Here is a 19,027-nt window from a genome sequence, read left to right as displayed (position 1 = left end):
AGAGGCAGATGTCTCCTATTACAAACAATCTCAAAGCCTATTCTATGAGTTGTTTGTTAACATCTCTGCCATTCTCCCTTCAACCAGGGTGGGATCTCTGAAATCATCTTGTCTCAACTCTTCTCTTGCTCATCAGTCCTATTTATTCAACCCACAAAATAGCTTCCAAGCCATTCCCTCTTCAACATTTCCTCTCCCTCCTCCTACCCTGGGCCCCACTGACTCTATCAACCCAACAGCCTCACAATTCATTTCCCAAACAATATATGTATGTGTCCTGCATACAAATGTCAGACATGGCAAAATATTTCTTGAACAAATATCTCCTTTTAGGACTCTTCAATATCATATTGCTGCCCACTGAGGTTAAGTCCTTAGCTTTGCATTCTAACAGACTCCACAACATGATTCCAAGCTACACCTCCTCACTAACTTCACACTACATTTCCTGGGTATTTTCTATGCTTCATGTACTACGTAAAGCACTGAAAATAAAAATATAAGAAACTCAGCTCCTGTCCTCACAAAACTCAAAATCCAATAGGGAAGACAGTCCTTAAACTTAAACAAAGGGGAAAAAATTACCCATACAAAGTAAAGTGATTTAGGGAGCACAAAGAGAATGCAAGAACTAATTCTGCCACAAGAGGCAGGGAGGCTAAGGTTTAGGGGTGGTGGCTTCCTTAACCTCAGAGGAGAGGGATTAAAGAAGAAAGGGTGACGACAGGAAAGGAAACATAGGATATGGGATGTAGGATCTCTACCATTTCTGTCTACCATTTCTCAACCTTTTTTTTTTCTAGAACAGTGGTTTTAAACCAGAGGCACTTCTTCCCCACACAGGGCATTTGGCCATTACTGAGAGCCTATTTGATGCTCATGCCTGGGCAAGAGAGGCAACTACTGACATACAGCAGGTAAAGGAAAAATGATTCTCAACATCCTACAATACACAGGACATCCCCTCACAACAAAGAATTATCCAGCCCAAAATGTCAGTAGGGCTGAAGCCGAGCAACCCTGCTCTACAGCCTAAAGGAGAGGGCCTCGCGGACATAATTGCAAGATGTGTTGGACTGCAGACAATACAGAGATAGCAAAGGAGGATGAGTTATGCCTAGACAAAACCAAAAGGGGAGAATGCAAAGCTGAATGGAGGGCAAAAGGTGATTAATAAATGTTCCACATCTAAGGCCTTGTGAACAGGAATAGATCTGATCATCAGGCCAAGACAATCAACTGTGAAGGAAGGGAAAAGACCCGGGCAAAGAGGCTGAAGCAGAGGCCATCAGCACTTTCTGTTACACATCATCCAATTCAATGCATATTTATTGCACAGCTGCTACTAGATGTCATGAGGGAAACAGCAATAAATAAGTCACAATCCCTGCCTGCAAGAAGGCTGAATTTCAGTAGGAAGACTCAGAAAAGTATGTAAGTTAATACGGTACAAGAGAAATTAAGATACTTGTCCTAAGAGAAACACACAGGGGTTCAGATACACACATCTTGCAAGGATTCAGTGCAGTTGTAAATAATTCCACTGAACATCCTCTCGATCTTCCAGTGAAAGAAAAAAATCAGAGGAAAGTAAATCCCCTATCTTTGTTTGCAAGGCTCTACATGCCTGGCATAATTAACAAAATTAGCAATATACAATATGTGTTACTCCCAAATAGCCCAACTGTTAACATTAGTCTAACAAAGAAAAGGTAGGATTCTTTCTATAGAGTATTCCCATGGAGATTTTACTTTCTATTGAGAAACCCATGAAAAAACTTAGTTCCAATATCCTAGAGTCAATCCTACAGCACTGAGAGGCTCTTAGTTATGTTTTGTTTTGTTTAACTTTGGGCGGGTTTTATTTCTCCTGAGGTTAAAAAGCCGTCCAGAGGACAGCTCTTTAAATATTCCCCTCAAAAGGAGTCTCAAATCCAACATGAGAAAATAGAGAAATCCCTAATGGTCCAGCCAACATACATTTTTCATAAAGTGATTACCCTCTTGCAGCCTCAGCTTCCTAAGCCTTCCCCCTTCTATAATTGTTTTCCTTGTAGGCCAGGCAACAATTACCACTGCTACAAGACTGAGGAGGTTCACAGGCAATATATTTTACAATACATAAGTGTAGTGTCTCTGATATCTGGTGCTTTTATCACTAATTGCACTATAAAATGCGCTATTAAAACAGGGACAAACAAGATTGTAAAAATCACATAATGGACCATGACCACTTACAAAAGCCATTCATAAATGTTACTGTACCACTTATTTTTAATTTTTCAGTTGTATAATTATTTTTCCAAATTTCTATTTCTAGGGGATACCAACAAGAAAAAGCATATATTTGAAAATGATATAACATACATACTTGTCCTTGCATATACTATTTTATAAATGGGCAAATAATTAAAAATTTTGGAATATCAGACAATGTGCTATGAACAGTGAATTCCTAGGGATAACTATGTGATCTCTTGAAAGAAATTATAAGCACAGCAAATGCATTTAAGCCATGGTTTCTATTCAAACTTTAGAACATAGGACAGAAAATATGAAAGAAAATGCAGAAGGATTTCATAATTCTAAACTATGAAACATATAATACAGCAAAGCCAATAATGCATTTAATATCTTGGGGAAAGATAGAATGATCAAATATTATTGCCAATTACTAGAAGACATGGGTCACTGGAACCACCAAGAGCATTTTATGTCATCAGCTCTCAGCATTAATTCGCAAGCAAATTTTCAAGTTTGTAGATAAGCCTTTCAAGTTGTTCGTTATTTAGCCACATGTCTAACCATAAAAAAAAAGGGGCGGGGGTACTCCGGAATAAGAGAATGAAAATAACAGTATTTGTGTTACCCACTAATAAATTCTAATAAATACTTGGATGCACCTGGGAATTTTAAGGTGTGACTCAGATGAAATGCTGGGACTCTCTGGAAGTTTCATTTAGCCATTACCAGAAACAAGCGAGTTCTAACCACAGAACATAAATGCCACAAACCAAATAGTGGCTAGCCTCTATAAAACTAACGGCAAGTAACCCATTAATGAATTGAGATTATTTGTTCTTCTTTTCATAGGATAATCTTCTGTTAACTGAAGAGGTAACTGCTGCCATAATGTGAATATCAGAGGGAAAGTGTGATTGATCTCAGGTCCCAGAGCACTTGCACAAGTCTACTGTACCTCAAATATCCTCCCTAAATCCTTATAATGTCCTAAACTTACTAAAATCAGAATCTTCTGCTTTTAAAACAAATGAGCAGTCACAATTAGAAACATCTTAATTGTACTTAAATTATTGTTTTATTTCTAAAGATAAAAGTTAGTGCTCAATCTTTCAACGGGAAGACAAAAAAGCAAAAGGACAGATAAGAGAAATATTTGCTCTCATTTAAGAAATGGAAATCACCTGACTCCATAAGAATCATTTTTAAATATTTTAAGTGGTAAGTATACTTACTTTAAAAAAAAAAAAAAAAGTCAAATACTTGAAATAGCAAAAACGATGTTGGATAGATAAAAATCAGAAGCTTATTTTTCAATGTCCTCTCCCAAAAGGTATTCCTTAAGACATGCCAAACTGTGTTATAAAATGGAGTGGAATGGGGACTATACACATGAACCCACATACAAAACTTACTTTGTCAGATGCCTCAGAAGCCAAGAGGTTAGTTGCAAGAGTCTGCAGCTTATGATGGGCCATGTTTTTAAGAGCGGCAAGGCTACGCCGTGTCATGGCTTGCTTTAGGTTGACCGCCGGATGACTGAGAGAGTCCACTGCAGCAGGAACGGCTTCATCGCAAGCATTCAGTATCTCCACTGCTGTGATCCCCATCACACAGCGATCCAAAGCACCTGGAAGACATATACATTCACAGTCAGTGCACAAAACACTATAACTGCTTCTGGCCATTTTTTAGGGAAAGAAAATGCTTTGTCTTTTTTTCTGTGTCAATACTTTCCTCAGGGCTTCCCTCCTCTGATGACCTTCTATGCAGCATTATCTTAATCATTTCTCCTGTAATGCCCCAACCACAACTTCACAAGAAAGCCAAGTTTTTTTTTTTTAAGATTTATTTATTTATTTATTTATTCATGATAGGCACACAGAGAGAGAGGGAGAGGCAGAGACACAGGAGGAGGGAGAAGCAGGCCCCATGCCGGGAGCCCGACATGGGACTTGATCCCGGGGCTCCAGGATCGTGCCCAGGGCCAAAGGCAGGCGCCAAACCGAAGAAAGCCAAGTTTAAAGCTGAGACCTCAACAACTTCCCCTAAATTTTTCCACTGTCAACTTCCAAGACGGTCTTCTTGATACTCCACATCATTACTCTACTATATCAATTTCTATGACTTCAACTTCCCCTAAGTTGTCTATCAATCCCAAACAAAAGAGCTAAATTTTGCTATTCTCATTTTTTCTACCTTAATAATTCCCGGAGCTTCTCTTTCTCTAGGAAATCTCTGTAAAACAAGGAAAAATTATAATTTCTCATTCTGTCTGCAAATGTCTTGACTTTTATTGTTTATACCCAATCAAATGTTTCTCTGTATATTTGTGAAAATAACTACTATTTCAACTTATAACCACTTCAAAGCTTCTTCATTTGGCCAGTTTCCATTGATCTCTATCTCTGCATTTCATGTCTAAGTTAGGCACAACTCCTTCCTATAACGCAGACAGCTTTTCTGTACACTTTTTTTTCTACAGTACACAGCCATCACACCAGGCAGAGAAGGGTCTCATTCTATGGATTTGTACATAATCTTCTGAAGATTATAATAAGAACAGTGAAATAATGATGAAGTTTACTTTAATTCACTGGGCATTCCTCCAGAGTCATTCTAAAAGAGGACAAATCAATTTTGAAAAATAACCATAGAGAACACCAGAAACTTAAATGTCAACAAAATACAAGAGTTTTATTGTGTCTTTGAGCTAGTACCCAAACATATTATTCCCGATGCTGAGTATTTATATACATGCCATTCAAGTTTGCCCTTCCCCTTCCTTAAAGGGCTTAACTTTGGACTCACTGTCCCCTTTCCAATAGTAGTCCTGGAATTAATTCATGGTGATTTTAGTATTAACACAAATCACTGTTTTACTAACCAGTTCACTGAATCTTGACCAATATATTTTGGAAGGCAAAACACAGAAAGGACTTGTGACCTAAAACTTTTTGTGTATATATGAAAAGGAGAGTATGCATACTCTAACAGGATTTATAAGTTCAAAAGTGTTCAAAAATCATCAGCACATATGATTCTTCCACACATCCTGATCTCTTGGCTCTCTGAGTTCCTCTATTCCAATAAATTTTGCCCTACACTTGACCCCAGCCAATGGTCACATTATAATCTTCTTGTTACCAATAACTAAATCCCATTATGATCCCAACTTCAAAAATGCCACTCTCTGATAGTGGCTTCCATTCTTTACTTCGATCCTCTGATACAATAATTCCTCATTCAGCCCTGACTCCAACAGTTCATTAGCCTATCATGCTTGCCCTGTCCCTCACTTCTCTATGTCCCATAAACTAAAATTTCATCATCCATCCTCATAACTGCAGCTCTGTTTTTATCTCACTTCCTTGCACCAGCCAAGCAAATTCCAACCTTGGTTTGTTTGTTTTTTTTTTGTTTTTTTTTTGTATTTTTTTCCAACCTTGGTTAAATCCAACTTTCCACCTATGCCAAACCTGTACAATGAAGATGAGTATGAATGAAGAACATGCTAAAAGATCCACTTGAAATTCATGACCACTGATCTCAAGGGGTCCTTAATAGTGACCACATTTCCACAGACTTTCATTTTCCTACTCTCCTAATTATTTTATACCTTTTCTCTCCTCCAATCTCCAACACTCCATTTTCCACCCTCACCTGGCTGAAAAGTTGTTTCCTAGCTCATTTAGAAAGAAGCAATTAAAAAGAAGTCCTACCAGCTCCCACTACCATATCTCCACTCATATTACTCTATAATTAGACGTGAACTATCCAAACACCTAACCTAACACACTTGTAGCTTAAACCTGATCCCTTTCATCTGCCCAGATATCATTTCAGCAATTCTCCCCTTTTTCTTCATCTATTTCCCATACCTACTCGATCATTCCCACCAGCACATGATCATTTCCATCAGCATAAAAACATGCAATTATTTCACCTGTTAAAAAAAAAACAACAACACAGACCAATAACAACAACACGCTTGACCCAATATCTCTTTCCAGCTGGTATCCCATTTTTTATATCATCCTCTGTATTTGCTACCTACAAATTTTTCTCCTCCCATTTTTCCTTAAACTTACTCAAATCAGATTTCACCCAAATATGCAGAGAACCTCCTCTCCATGTTGCTAAATCCAATGTTTAGTTCCCAGTCCTCATTTTACTATCATTCAGAATCAGCAATACTTGTTCTTCCTCTCTACTCCTTGAAACACTTTTTTTTCTAGGCAATCACACTCTTCATTTTCTTTTTCCTGGCTAGTCCATTTTAGTCTCCTTTGCTGATTTCTTTCACATCACAGAAATATATCTAAGCCTTGGAGTGCCCCAATTATTATCTACTTGTATCTCTTTGTAATACATCTAATGTCATGACTTTGAGTATCTTCTCTGTGCTAAGAATTCCCATGTTTACATCACCTGCTCTGATATCCCCAACTCAACCCCTGACTTCTATATACAATTCACTAATCAACACCTCTACTTGAATGTCTAATACTCAACTCAATATAAAAAAAATTTAATTCTTCTTTCCAAAATCTACTCTTCCCATTGTCTTCTCAATGTCCAGAAATGAATTCCATCCTTTGAGTTGCTCATGATTAAATCCTTGGATCATCTTTAACCCATCTCATTCTTTTATGCCCCTTATCCAACTATCAGCAAATCCTGTTCACTCTCCCTTCAAAATATACTGAGTTCAACCACTTTTCACCAACTCCACAGCTACCACTCTGGTGTAACAATCCATCATCTCTTATTGGCTAGAGGCAATAGCATAAAAGCTAATCTCAATGCCTCTACTCTTTAACCACTTTCAGACTATTCTGGAAAAAAGCAGGAAAATGATGATTGATAGGACAAAATTCAAATCAATAAAAATCAAACCAGAACTGCCACAGAATTTTTAAATAGCAAACGAGGACACCAAAAGTTATTATAATTGTATTCCAGATGTTCAAAAGTTTGAATAAAGAGACATGGAAGATAGCAAATGACCAAAATCACACTTAAGGAGATGAAAACTACAATGTCTGAGATGAAAAATACACTAAATGGGAACGAATGGCAGATTACACATTGTAAAAAAAAAAAAAAAAAAAAAAAGACTAATAAACTTGAAGACTGAGAATAGCAACTATATAAAATAAAACACAGAGAAAAATAACTTTATTTTTTTTATTACTTTTTTTTTTATTTTATTTATTTATGATAGTCACAGAGAGAGAGAGAGAGAGAGAGAGAGAGGCAGAGACACAGGCAGAGGGAGAAGCAGGCTCCATGCACTGGGAGACCCTCGATCCCGGGTCTCCAGGATCGCGCCCTAGGCCAAAGGCAGGCGCCAAACCGCTGCGCCACCCAGGGATCACCGAAAAATAACTTTAAAATGAAAAGACAATCTGGAATCTGTGGGCAATTTTAAATAGCTTAGTAAACACATAACTATAGCCTCTAAAGAGAAGAAAGACAGGGAAGGATTGAAAACATATTTGAATAGAGAATGGCCAAAAAGTTTCCAAATTTGTTGAAAACCACACACCCACATATCCAAGAAGTACGACAAACCCTTGGCAAAAGTGATATGAAAAAAACTACATTCAACTTCTCAAAATCAATAATAAAGAAAAAAAGAAAAAGTCTAAAGCTGTTGGAAAAAAAACAGACATAGCACATACAGAGGAACAAAGCTAAGAGTGACAACAGATATCTCATTGGAAATAATGTTAGCAAGAAGACGGTGGAGTATTAAAAGGAAAAGAAAAAAAAAAAAACTATCAATCTAGAATTTTCCAACCAGAAAAAAAATCTTAAAAATGAAGATGAAACAAAGAGTTTTATAGACACAAAGAAGTTGAAAGAATTCACCATTCCTAGACCTGCACTACAAGAGATATTACATATTAGGCAAAAAGAAAATCATTCCAGATAGAAATTTGGATCTATGCAAAGCAACAAAGAGCAATAGAATGGTAACGACACAGGTAAATATGCAAGATTTTGTTATTATTATTCAAATTTTCTTAAAGAGACTATTTAAACAAATAAGCAAATAAAAAGAAATAATGTTCCAGGGCATTGTCTGGCTCAGTTATGGGAGTATGCAACTCTTGATCTCAGGGTTGTGACTTTGAGCCCATTCTGGGTATGATTACTTAAAAATAAAATCTTAAAAAAAAAAAAAAAAAAAAAGGAAAGAAAAAATAATGAAAGGATGTTCCAAATGAGTGAAAACCCCGAGCAACATAGGGATGATATAAAAGATAAGAAGTAGTAGAGAAAAGCCCAATTATTCTTGAATAGAATTATTCTTTGCAAAAAAAAAAAAAAAAGAATTGTTCTTCACACAGAGCAACTGGTCTATGTAAAAGAAACAAAGACAAAGGTAGGAAGATACCACATTGCTAAAGGCCTTGTCATAAAAGCTATAGGGAAGAATTTTTTTTTCTTTAATTAAAACAGTACATGAACCAAAGGTTGTTGCTGTTGTTACACTTCCTAAGATTAATTTGCCAGCGCAGTACAGGATGGATTAGAAGGTAGATAAAGAAGACAGGAAAACCAATAAAGAAAGCCTACATGTGAAAAAATAAAGTCCTGAGTTAGGATAATACTATGGAAACCTAAAAGGAAACTAATGGGTACCTAACTGGAGGGACAATTGTATAGGGAGCTCCTGGTGGGGAGGTAGCAAAGACAGTCATATTTCCACTATAAGAACCTCTTCCTTCAAAATTCCAGAGTGAATCATCCATAGGGAAAAAAAGAAACTGATTATACTGGTTTTACCATGATTTTGGAAAGGTATCATTTTTTCTTAATCATTTCATCCTCTGTGCCTTTGCCTGTCCAATGGTATATTTTTGTAATAGAATACAAAACAAAAATGTAGGAGATATGGAAAAGCTGATGATAATGCTATACAATGTGAAACAGAAACATAAAATCAAATCTCCACTGTATTAATACTGCAGGCAAAGGGTCAAAATGTGAAGAAAATACTTGCTACTAAACTCTTCCTCTAATACCAAAAGATTGGGCTGAAGTGCCACTTCCTGATTCTCTCTGGTAATTTTAGTAACAAGACAAAATTATCAGTTTAAATAAGTAAAAATGTTTTTTTTTGTTTTTTGTTTTTTTTTTTTTTAATTATTTATTTATGATAGTCACACAGAGAGAGAGAGAGAGGCAGAGACATAGGCAGAGGGAGAAGCAGGCTCCATGCACTGGGAGCCCGATGTGGGATTCAATCCCGGGTCTCCAGGATCGCGCCCTGGGCCAAAGGCAGGCGCCAAACCACTGCACCACCCAGGGATCCCAGTAAAAATGTTTAAAAAGGAAAATATTTATAAAACTTACAGACTAAACTACACAAATTGCACTTATAAATCCATTAAAGATACCATCAATTGACTAACAGGCAAATGTTTTGCATAGGATTGAAGTATACATTACCAAGGAATTTCAGAAAATTTATACCATCTTATATAATCAATAAAATGAATTGACAATTTCAAATAAAGTATTAAGCAAGAATAACACATACTAAGGCTTTACTTGTGTGAAAAATCCAATTGACACTTATGCTTTTGATTATCCAATTTTACATGTTTTTAGCAGACATGAATACCCTTTGATTCACAATTCTCTGCTACCTTTTATTAGATAATTAAGTTTTTACAAAATGACTTTAATGCATATTTCATAAAGTAAACGTAAAAACAAGAGTATTTCAGAAAACTCAGAGACAGAAAACAAACAAAAAAGATAACACAGCAAAGTGACAGGACTTCCTACACTAATTTCTAATATATATGGCAAGCACTATTGGCATTTGCATCTGTATGAGAACACCTAGTAACTGTCTCTGCATGATGTCTTTGATGTGAGAATCACTTTTGTTCTGTAACAAACATGATAAAAATAGACACATGAAAATGCTATTTTAGCTTGGTAATGGTGAGATAAGAGCATCTTATACAATCAGTCATTACTAACAGCATGCCACTGTTTCCCAAACAGACCGGATTTTGACCTTGTCAAAGGCCTGTGGGAAGGACTCTACTCGCCTACTGGAAATGTCAAATATGAAGAAGGAGAGGAGAGAGCTGGTCCCTGAACCACATCAACAGCTCCATGCAGAAGCAGCCACCACCTAGGTCAGTGGGCCACCTATAATAAGTTCCTAAGTAAAAGTCAAGAGGTCCAGCTGGCCAATCTTTGTTGCTAGTTATTTGACTGATTTTCTAAGTACCCAAGATGTGAAAGAATAAGAATTTTCCTGGCCTCCACATCACTATTAATTGTTAATACATATAATAAAGACGACATAAGTAAAGAGCAAAAGATTCTGGACTTCTGTCTTTCTAATGAAATTTTGTTTTACTAGCTTCAACTTCATTTTGTTGGAAAATAAATACTGGAAATAAACACTACCCATTTGAAGGGGGAAATAACTAAAAGAAAATGCTGCATAAAAGTATAAAGACATTTTTAAGTGTTTATAAGCTAGAAACATCAGTAAAATTCAAAATAGCAAACAGAAAATTGCATACCATGCATGAGTTGTTTTAGTGTATCATTTGTAAAAATACATCCCCAAAATGTTAAGAAGAGGGATAAAGTGTCTCCTCAGAGTTTAAATACATTTCATACATCAAACCTTGGCTGAATCTGATTTATTTGGCTTCATTTTTTATTTATTTAATAAATAAATAAATTTAATAAATAAATAATGTCAATACCTTCAGGATGTGCCTTACTCACTCCCCAGGGGCCTTTATATCACTAGCTAAAGCCTGAGCAGCAAGGAGGAAAAAGGAATGTACACCTCCTATTATGGTTAAATCCAAAACAAATTCTGCTTCTTTATCTTTTGATTTAAGAATGCCACACTGACTGATTGTTTACCTAAATCCTCTTGAAGTTAGATAATTGTGAAATTTCAATATTATATATTGTGTTTAATAAGAATGGGCTTAATTACACTAAACTCGTTATAAGAGTAATATCCTCCAGTACACCTATAGTTAAGAGGTATTTGTCATCTCCTTCTAGGGAAATTACTGGAAAAGTAACTTTGCCTTTCAGTAACAGCTCATTTGTAAAGAATTTCATATTCATATTCTTTACAAATGTATTTAAAGTACCTGGAGTATTCAAATAACAATTATTTAAGTACTGAAAAATTCAGAAAAATGATATTCTCTTTTACAATATTTTAATGTTTAAAAGTCCTAGACAAGTTTACCATATTCTAGTATTTGTGCTATATCAACGGTTAATATTTATATTTTAAAATAGTGCTTTCTGAACATTACTGCTGTAAAAACTTATTTTCTTTAATATTAATCAACGTAAATATTTCTAAACGTAAGATCACATTCCCAAGTTCAACAAAGTAACAAGGAAAGCAGGATTCTTGTTATTACTGTTATTAATAACATTATTAGCCAATATGAACACGCACAAGTTTTGATTTCACATACACATACACACATTTACATATGTCTACTATACAGCAGGTAAGTATCTCATTTTATTCTCCCAGCACTACCATAAGATAGGAACTATTATAATCTCCATTTTACAGCGGAGTAAGTTGAGAGACAAAAGTCCAGTAAGTTACAGCAGATCTCATTAATAGCAAATAAATAGTCAATCTTAAATCAAAACCAAGTAGTCTGACTCCAGAGCCCAACACAAACTCAGTATATTTAGTTCATGGGGCAGACAAAACCACCAAATATGAAACAGTGCTGCCCACCAGACGGAATACCACAAAAATGAATACAAAAGGTACAAAGTTACATATGTAGGTGACAGCAATTTTGTTTCTAAAAATGCACAGAAACAAGACCGAAATAAATATGCTAAAATGTTAATATTTATCACTGAGTAATGAGATTTCAGTTCATCTCTCTTTTCTAATACACTTGTGACTTAAATTTTGACAGAAAGTATGACCCTCAATCAGACAACAAAAAGAAAAATTAAATATAAAAGTAAAGAAGTCTGACACTCTCCAAGATGTTCCCTCTTGGCAAGATTGCCTATGCACTACCAGCTAAAACAAGGACCATAAATAACATCCACGAAGAAGACTGTGACTATTTTTACAGAAGGACTTAGTAGAACTCCCTACTGCACCACAGTCCAAGCAGAAATATGTTTATAGCCTGATTTGGAAAAGGACTATTTAAAACAAAGAAAGATGAAGAAAAGAAAATTTGGTAGAAGTATTCTATAGTACAACTAGATACATAAAGGCTTTAATCACGGATAGAAGATGACTTAAAAGAGTAAAAGTAGAATAAAATGTGTTTTTAAAAGTCTAAAGCAGAAAATGTTTAGTTACACACTTAAAAATTTCCCACGGAAAATCTTAAGATTCTGTGTATAAACATTACACATAATTGTGTGTGTACTTCTGAGCTACACATGACTTGTTCTATATTATGCCCCATATGTAAAATTTCTGAAACTTGAAATATTAAATGTTCTCTCTAGATCTTGAAACGTTCGTTTCAATTACCTCCTCTAATTAACTACTTCATACTGCTTTCCTGCTGTTTAAATAAAAGAATTTTTTCTTCTTCCACTGTTTCTGAACTTGATACAAAATGGGTTCCTTAATCTTGCTCACATTTTCCATCATGAATTCTATAGAAATCACTTATTTTTTAGTCTGTTGCCTTTGTCTTGTTGTAGTCTGTATATTGTCTTCAACTGCATTCCTTTGAAGATCAGTGAGCTACCCTAAAGTAATTGGCATAGTACAACAAATGAGAGGAAAATTTAAATTGTTCTTTGTTGACAATGATGATAACACTCAGAAGTAAATGCAGCAACCATTTTTACATCTTAAGGCTATTTTCCTCACATAAAAGACTTTTTAATTTCCAGGAAATCAAATTAATTTTCCATTTAATTTTCTAGTCTATCTCTTAACACTTGTTCTTACCAGTGTCCATTTGCCAGACGTATACAGAGCCATCTGAACATCCCACTACTAGGTAATCATCAGAAGGCCTCCACTTGATTACTTGAATAGGGAAAAGATGACGAGATGCCAGCATAATGCATTTCTTCTCTCGCAGACTTAGGAGTCCCACTGAGTGGTCACTGGCTACAGAGCAGATGCAGTGCTGCACTCTTGCCTAAAAAGAAGAATGATTATATTTTAGATTAAATTCAGAATAAAATGTATCTGGCCCTCAATAACATAAACCAAAATTAATTATACATTCATCACTGCTGAAAACCCACCACAGTATTACGTTGTGTCAAGAAATGTGTTCCTTCACATTATACATGAAACACCCAGTTCAATCGTGACAACACTTTAAAAAATGCTAAATTAATCCCAGATTAAAGATGGAAAAGATGCCTTGGAAAATCTGCTGTTCAAATCGGAAGATGACCTTACTAAAATGATCGCCATACAGGGGGCAGGCGAAGCTGGAAAAAAATTGATCTGTTATTATGCGTTCTGCTTCCACAGTACGAACTTTCCTTTGTTAGCTGCTAGAGCGGGCTTTCTGCAGTGCTTCCTTCTGTTTGTGACTGTCATTTTGGACCTATGTTCTTTCCTGCTTCTTGGCTCAAAAACAATACCCTCCTGGTCCCTCAGCTACAATCCTGCCTTTCAAGAGCCACAGATATTTTGTATTATGTGTAGATGTGCTTCACAGCTTGTCTGTAATGTCAGCAGGTGCACCCCCTCAATGAACACACAATAGCCAATTAAACATTCTGCTGTGTATTCTCTGCTCATCTCTAGTTTTCTGCCTTTCAATTCCTTTTAAAACAAGATGGAATATAAATAACCAAAGACGGTAAAGATGTTCACTAGCAACAGAGAACTGAATTCACAATCTGGACAATTAAAAAATTAAGGTATTTAAATTTTTAAGACAATTTATAAGCTATTTAAAACAGAACCTTTTAGTGATTTAATAGACTATGCTTTCAGTTAGTTCTTACTGAGGTGAAACCATATGAAAACAGCCACACATCGCTATATATATATTGTGAATAATATTGAGGATGAGGCCCATTGCACTACATATATATGGCTTATCCCTTCAGTGGTATCCAAAGGAGAAACTTTTCAAATCTCATTGGGCTGGGCTTCACCAAAGCAAACATTTTTAGCTAAAGAACAATGCCACGTTGATTGGTACATCTCAACGTGGCAATGAATGGGAAATGTTGACAGGTATCAAATGAAAAGAGGTAGGGGTGGCCAAATGTGCTGAGAAAACGCAAGTTACAGTTGTTGATTTTACCACAGAACTTCAAAGAACCTGTAACAGGCTGATGTGAATAGAATTATCTCTATGAGGGGAACACAGTTATCGCTCATCTCAAAGTTTATTTTCCATGGTAGTCTTAGAAGACTGAGTTTTGGAGGAACACACTTTGGAGAAAACTGCTGTAGCTGATTCCTTTCACATTCTGGCTAGTAAGACACCTAGGCCTGAATTTTCTACTCATCACAGTGGGGGTGAGGGGGACACGCACTTCTGCAGGAGGACTCTTGGCCTCCTCTACCTTCTCCTCTCAGTTTCTCTTCATCATTTAGCTTCATTTTTATCTTACTGAATAATGTTTATTTTTGTAAACAACATAAAATCAATTTTTGAATGAAGCAGAGCATGAATAAAGCAAAGACAGTAAGATTTAACTATCTACTTTGTTCTCAAATTCAGGTATGTTAATCTTTTATTCCGTGTTAGCTTTATTTGTATTTTTTGTTATACAATGATTTAAATACTATAACCAGCAACCAGCATAGCAGGTATTTACTAATTTTAAGTTAAAAAACCAAGTTCAGAAAAATCATGTTATAAACCTTTATTAAAACATCAAATAGAATTTTCCTAAACAAGCATTTTTTAAGCTTAATCTTGTTCTCTGATAAGCATTCAACTATAACATAAAACATGATTTCTTCCTTTAAAAAGACATAAGGACTGAGGGGTAGCTGACTATGGCACACAAAAATTAGCTTTATAATTAAATAATAAATCAAAATAAAGTGGCAAACTACAAAAAAAATAATTTAAATATGGCAAAGTTAGAATAAAACAGGGCAAAGATATTTCAGACCACATAAAATGAGTTCCACCAGACATACGTTGCTAACCAAAGATAACAGTTTGATACATGGATGCTTTGCATTTCTACAGATTACCGTTAGTAACAACTTTGTATTTATCAAATATATGCATCCTTCAATTCACAAAAAGGGATGGTTGCCACATTAATGATTAACTACTATTACTATTTAGCAACATCAAATTGCCAAAAAGGAATCATTTTATTTCTCTCATGTAGGAAATAAATGTTTGTAGGGATCTTTTCCTCTATGTATGATTTACTAAAAAGAATGCCTTCTGGAGAACATTTCTTTTCATCTGTCCACGCCCTTTAATCAGGTACCGATCTGCCACAGTGCACACAACACCCGCCACTGCTTGTGACTCTGCTACTTTGACTCACAAGCTCCTCATCTTTAAATGAACTACTGTGGGCCCCTGGGTGGCTCAGTGGGTGAAGCATCTGCCTTCAGCTCCCGTCATGATCTCGGGGTCCTGGAATGAGCCCCCATTGGGGCTTCTGCCTCTCCCTCTGCCCTTCCCCCCTGCTAATGTGCTCTCACCCCTTCCCTCTCTCTCTCTCAGATGAGTAAAAACTTTTAAAAAAATAAAAAATGTTTAAAAATGAGATAATGCTTCACTGATGCCATATACCTCACTAGCTGACTCGCTGGCCCCCAAGTCCACAGTCATCTGAGTCCAGGTGCACTCTTGGCATTCCATTTCAAAGAGAGGCAGGAGTTGGGGTGAAGTTTCCAACAACAGGTGAATTTTCACCAAGATTCTTTACTATGTTTTGTGCTCCTCAAGCTACAATCTACGGGTAGATCTTAACATCCAAGGGGATACAGAAGTACTGGCAACTATTGACCAACACATTCTCTCTGCCAAATGTCTTACGGTAGGATGCTTTATAACCTAGCAGAGAGAGGACTGCAGACACTTAGTAAACAAACAAACAAAGGCTTCCCCATTCCTATGAGGAACTTAATCTCCAGGCATCAACTCCCCAAGAGAAGTTTCAATTTTCACCCTCCCCATTTACATATACAGGTGGAAAATTTAAAAATTCAAGAAAATGTAATCCACCCTCAAGAAAAGACTTATCACTGTTATTACTCTACATCATCTTATCACTATTATTAGTAAAAATAAAGGACAAAAGAAATACTAAATAACAGCAAAGGATCTTCTTTTAAAAAGTAGCACTGGGTCTTATTCTATATGTTGACAAATTGAACACCAAAAAAAATAAATTTATAACAAAAAAAAGTAGATTAAATCATATTCTGAAGGGAAAAAATAAACTTAATTCAAAAAATTCTAGCTTTTCACTACCACACGAAAAACTAGTACCTCAGTACCACATATACACTTACACAAACATGCTTTGAAGAACAGTTCTGTTCCTCTTTCACACAGTGCAATAATGATGAAAATAGGAAAATGACATGCCCCATCCCCACACACAAAAAAAATGTGTGGTCCAAACTAAAAATGACATACCATCCCTGTAAATGAAAATAAGCATCTGAAGAGTTAACTCTAGCTTTACTGTAATAAGCAACAGTCTGGAAATAGCCAAAATAATCAAGACACAAAACAAAACAAAACAAAAAAATCAATACTGCTAAGCCCAAGAAAGCATAGTTATTAGAGGTACTTAACTCACAAGAAAAGATGGTTCTCTGCTTTTTAAATATGGATTAAAATAAATCTAATTTTTCTTCTTTCAAAAAAATGCTAGTCCAACTCGTGTGAAGAAAACTGGCCTAGAGTGGAAATAGCCCAATACAGTAAAACCTCATTAATTTTGATTCCACTAATTAATTGTGGGTTGATGGTTACCTTCACAGGCTGTGTGAAAACAAATTAATGGTATAAACAAAGCAAATGTCTAGCCTATTTAAATGTAAAAGGAAAAAAGGCCATTCTCAAGCACCACTTTGGTATTAATTTTAATTCAAACAATGAACAGAGTAATGATAAATAATTCTCAGCTATCTGTTAAATGAAAGCACTTAAAAGATTTGCTAAAATGCAATTAACTTGGTTTCTTATCTGTCCTCAAAATTACTAAAGACGCACTTCTTAAATAATATTTAGTAACTCCTATCTCTGATTTAGACCCAGCTTCCCCACAAATGAATTACCACAATTCTTTTATTATTAAATTATTAAATTCCAGGGATCTTGGTTCTTGAACATCTACTTCACCTACAATGACTCATTCCATAATTCAATTAATTTCATTCTACTTTGTTCCACTTTAACCTGGAAAAGTCACCCAAATGTGACTTAACGTCAAGGACACTGTAAGGGGGTTATGCATAAGACATTTAAATTGTGTAATTAAAATAATACAACTAAAAAATGTGAACCTCATGCATCTATGCTTTTTTGATCACATACCCATTCATTAAAAAAAAACGTTGTAATGTATTCCCACTGTATGTATATTTAAAAATTATATATGTGCTCCTGTGCCAATATATCATGTACATTGTAAACCACACACAAAAAATATGTTTTAAAAGAATGACTTGGGGGTACACCTGGGTGGCTCAGTTGGTTAAGGGTCAGTCTGCCTTTAGCTCAGATCATGATCTCAGATCCTGGGATTCAGCTCCCATGTTAGGCTTTAGCTCAGCGGGGAGCCTGCTTCTCCCTCTCCTGCTACCACTCCCCACTGCTCATGCTCTCTCAAATAAATAGGATCTTTAAAATATATATAACAAAAAAATAACTCGGGGCTCCTGGGTGGCTCAGTTAAGCACCTGACTTCAGCTCAGGTCATGAAATCCGAGTCCTGGGATGGCGCCCCACTACCCCGTCCCTGTCTGGCTCCTTGCTCCATGGGGAGTCTGCTTGTCCCTCCCTGCTCATGTGCTCACTCTCTCAAAAAAATAAAATTTAAAAAATAAAACATTTTATTATAAAAACATAAATAAAAAATAAAACAAATATAAACATAAATTGTAAAAACATAAATAAAACATTTAAATAAACAAATTTGAGATGAAAGGAGACACCTTCTTAAGTGTCTAAGGTTAATTATGTCAGCACTAACCAACACCTCAAAATATAATATACAGCTTTAGAAGGATTTCATTGCTAATGATTGTTGGATGTAAACACAAACGTTATATAAATACACATTTTCTGGCCACCCTCCCGCCAAACTGACCAAATGATCGCTGCCTTAAACCATAAAGTTGCTGATGAAAAGATACTGAAGTTCCATCGGAAATATGTTCCATCATCATTCTCTGTGCCCATTTTGTGGTAGCCAGGTGAGGAACCAGACAAGCACACCTTGCAAGAGCAATGCTGTTGCCTCCTCTCAGTAGCAGGTCTGCTCTTTCCCCAGGTAATATGTGCCCACGGAATGTAAGAAATAAGTGAGATACAGTTTCCTTCCATCTACCAAATGGTCAGAAGCTCAATTTCTTAAAGTTAAAAAAAAGGATATAAGCAAGAGCTTTAGTATTTTATTCCCTTACGCCAGTTAAATGTCTCACAGAAGACACTCCACAACCACTGCTAGGACAGACTTACAGAGTGTGACTCATGAGCACCAAGTACAATTTTTCACTGTTTTGATACTCAAAACTTGTACAGCATGGACTGAACATCCTATCAACTTGTTCAGTACTTTATAAGTGATTGCATGA

General features: G+C 35.8%; 1 protein-coding gene across 10 annotated transcripts in view; it reads right to left on the bottom strand.

Moving 5' to 3' along the window:
- WDR7 (WD repeat domain 7) overlaps positions 1–19,027 on the bottom strand; it is a 350,640-nt gene that overhangs the window by 269,971 nt on the left and 61,642 nt on the right. For all 10 annotated transcript variants that reach the window (XM_025997662.2, XM_072757950.1, XM_025997661.2 and 7 more), the window contains 2 exons: positions 13,214–13,409; positions 3,657–3,871 (listed from right to left, as the gene is read on the bottom strand). In XM_025997662.2, the coding sequence (XP_025853447.2) occupies positions 3,657–3,871; positions 13,214–13,409 (411 nt within the window). The remainder of the gene's footprint in view (positions 1–3,656; positions 3,872–13,213; positions 13,410–19,027) is intronic.

Source organism: Vulpes vulpes, chromosome 5 (assembly GCF_048418805.1).
Source record: "Vulpes vulpes isolate BD-2025 chromosome 5, VulVul3, whole genome shotgun sequence".
NCBI lineage: Eukaryota > Metazoa > Chordata > Mammalia > Carnivora > Canidae > Vulpes > Vulpes vulpes.
This window is presented reverse-complemented; position numbering and strand designations above follow the sequence as displayed.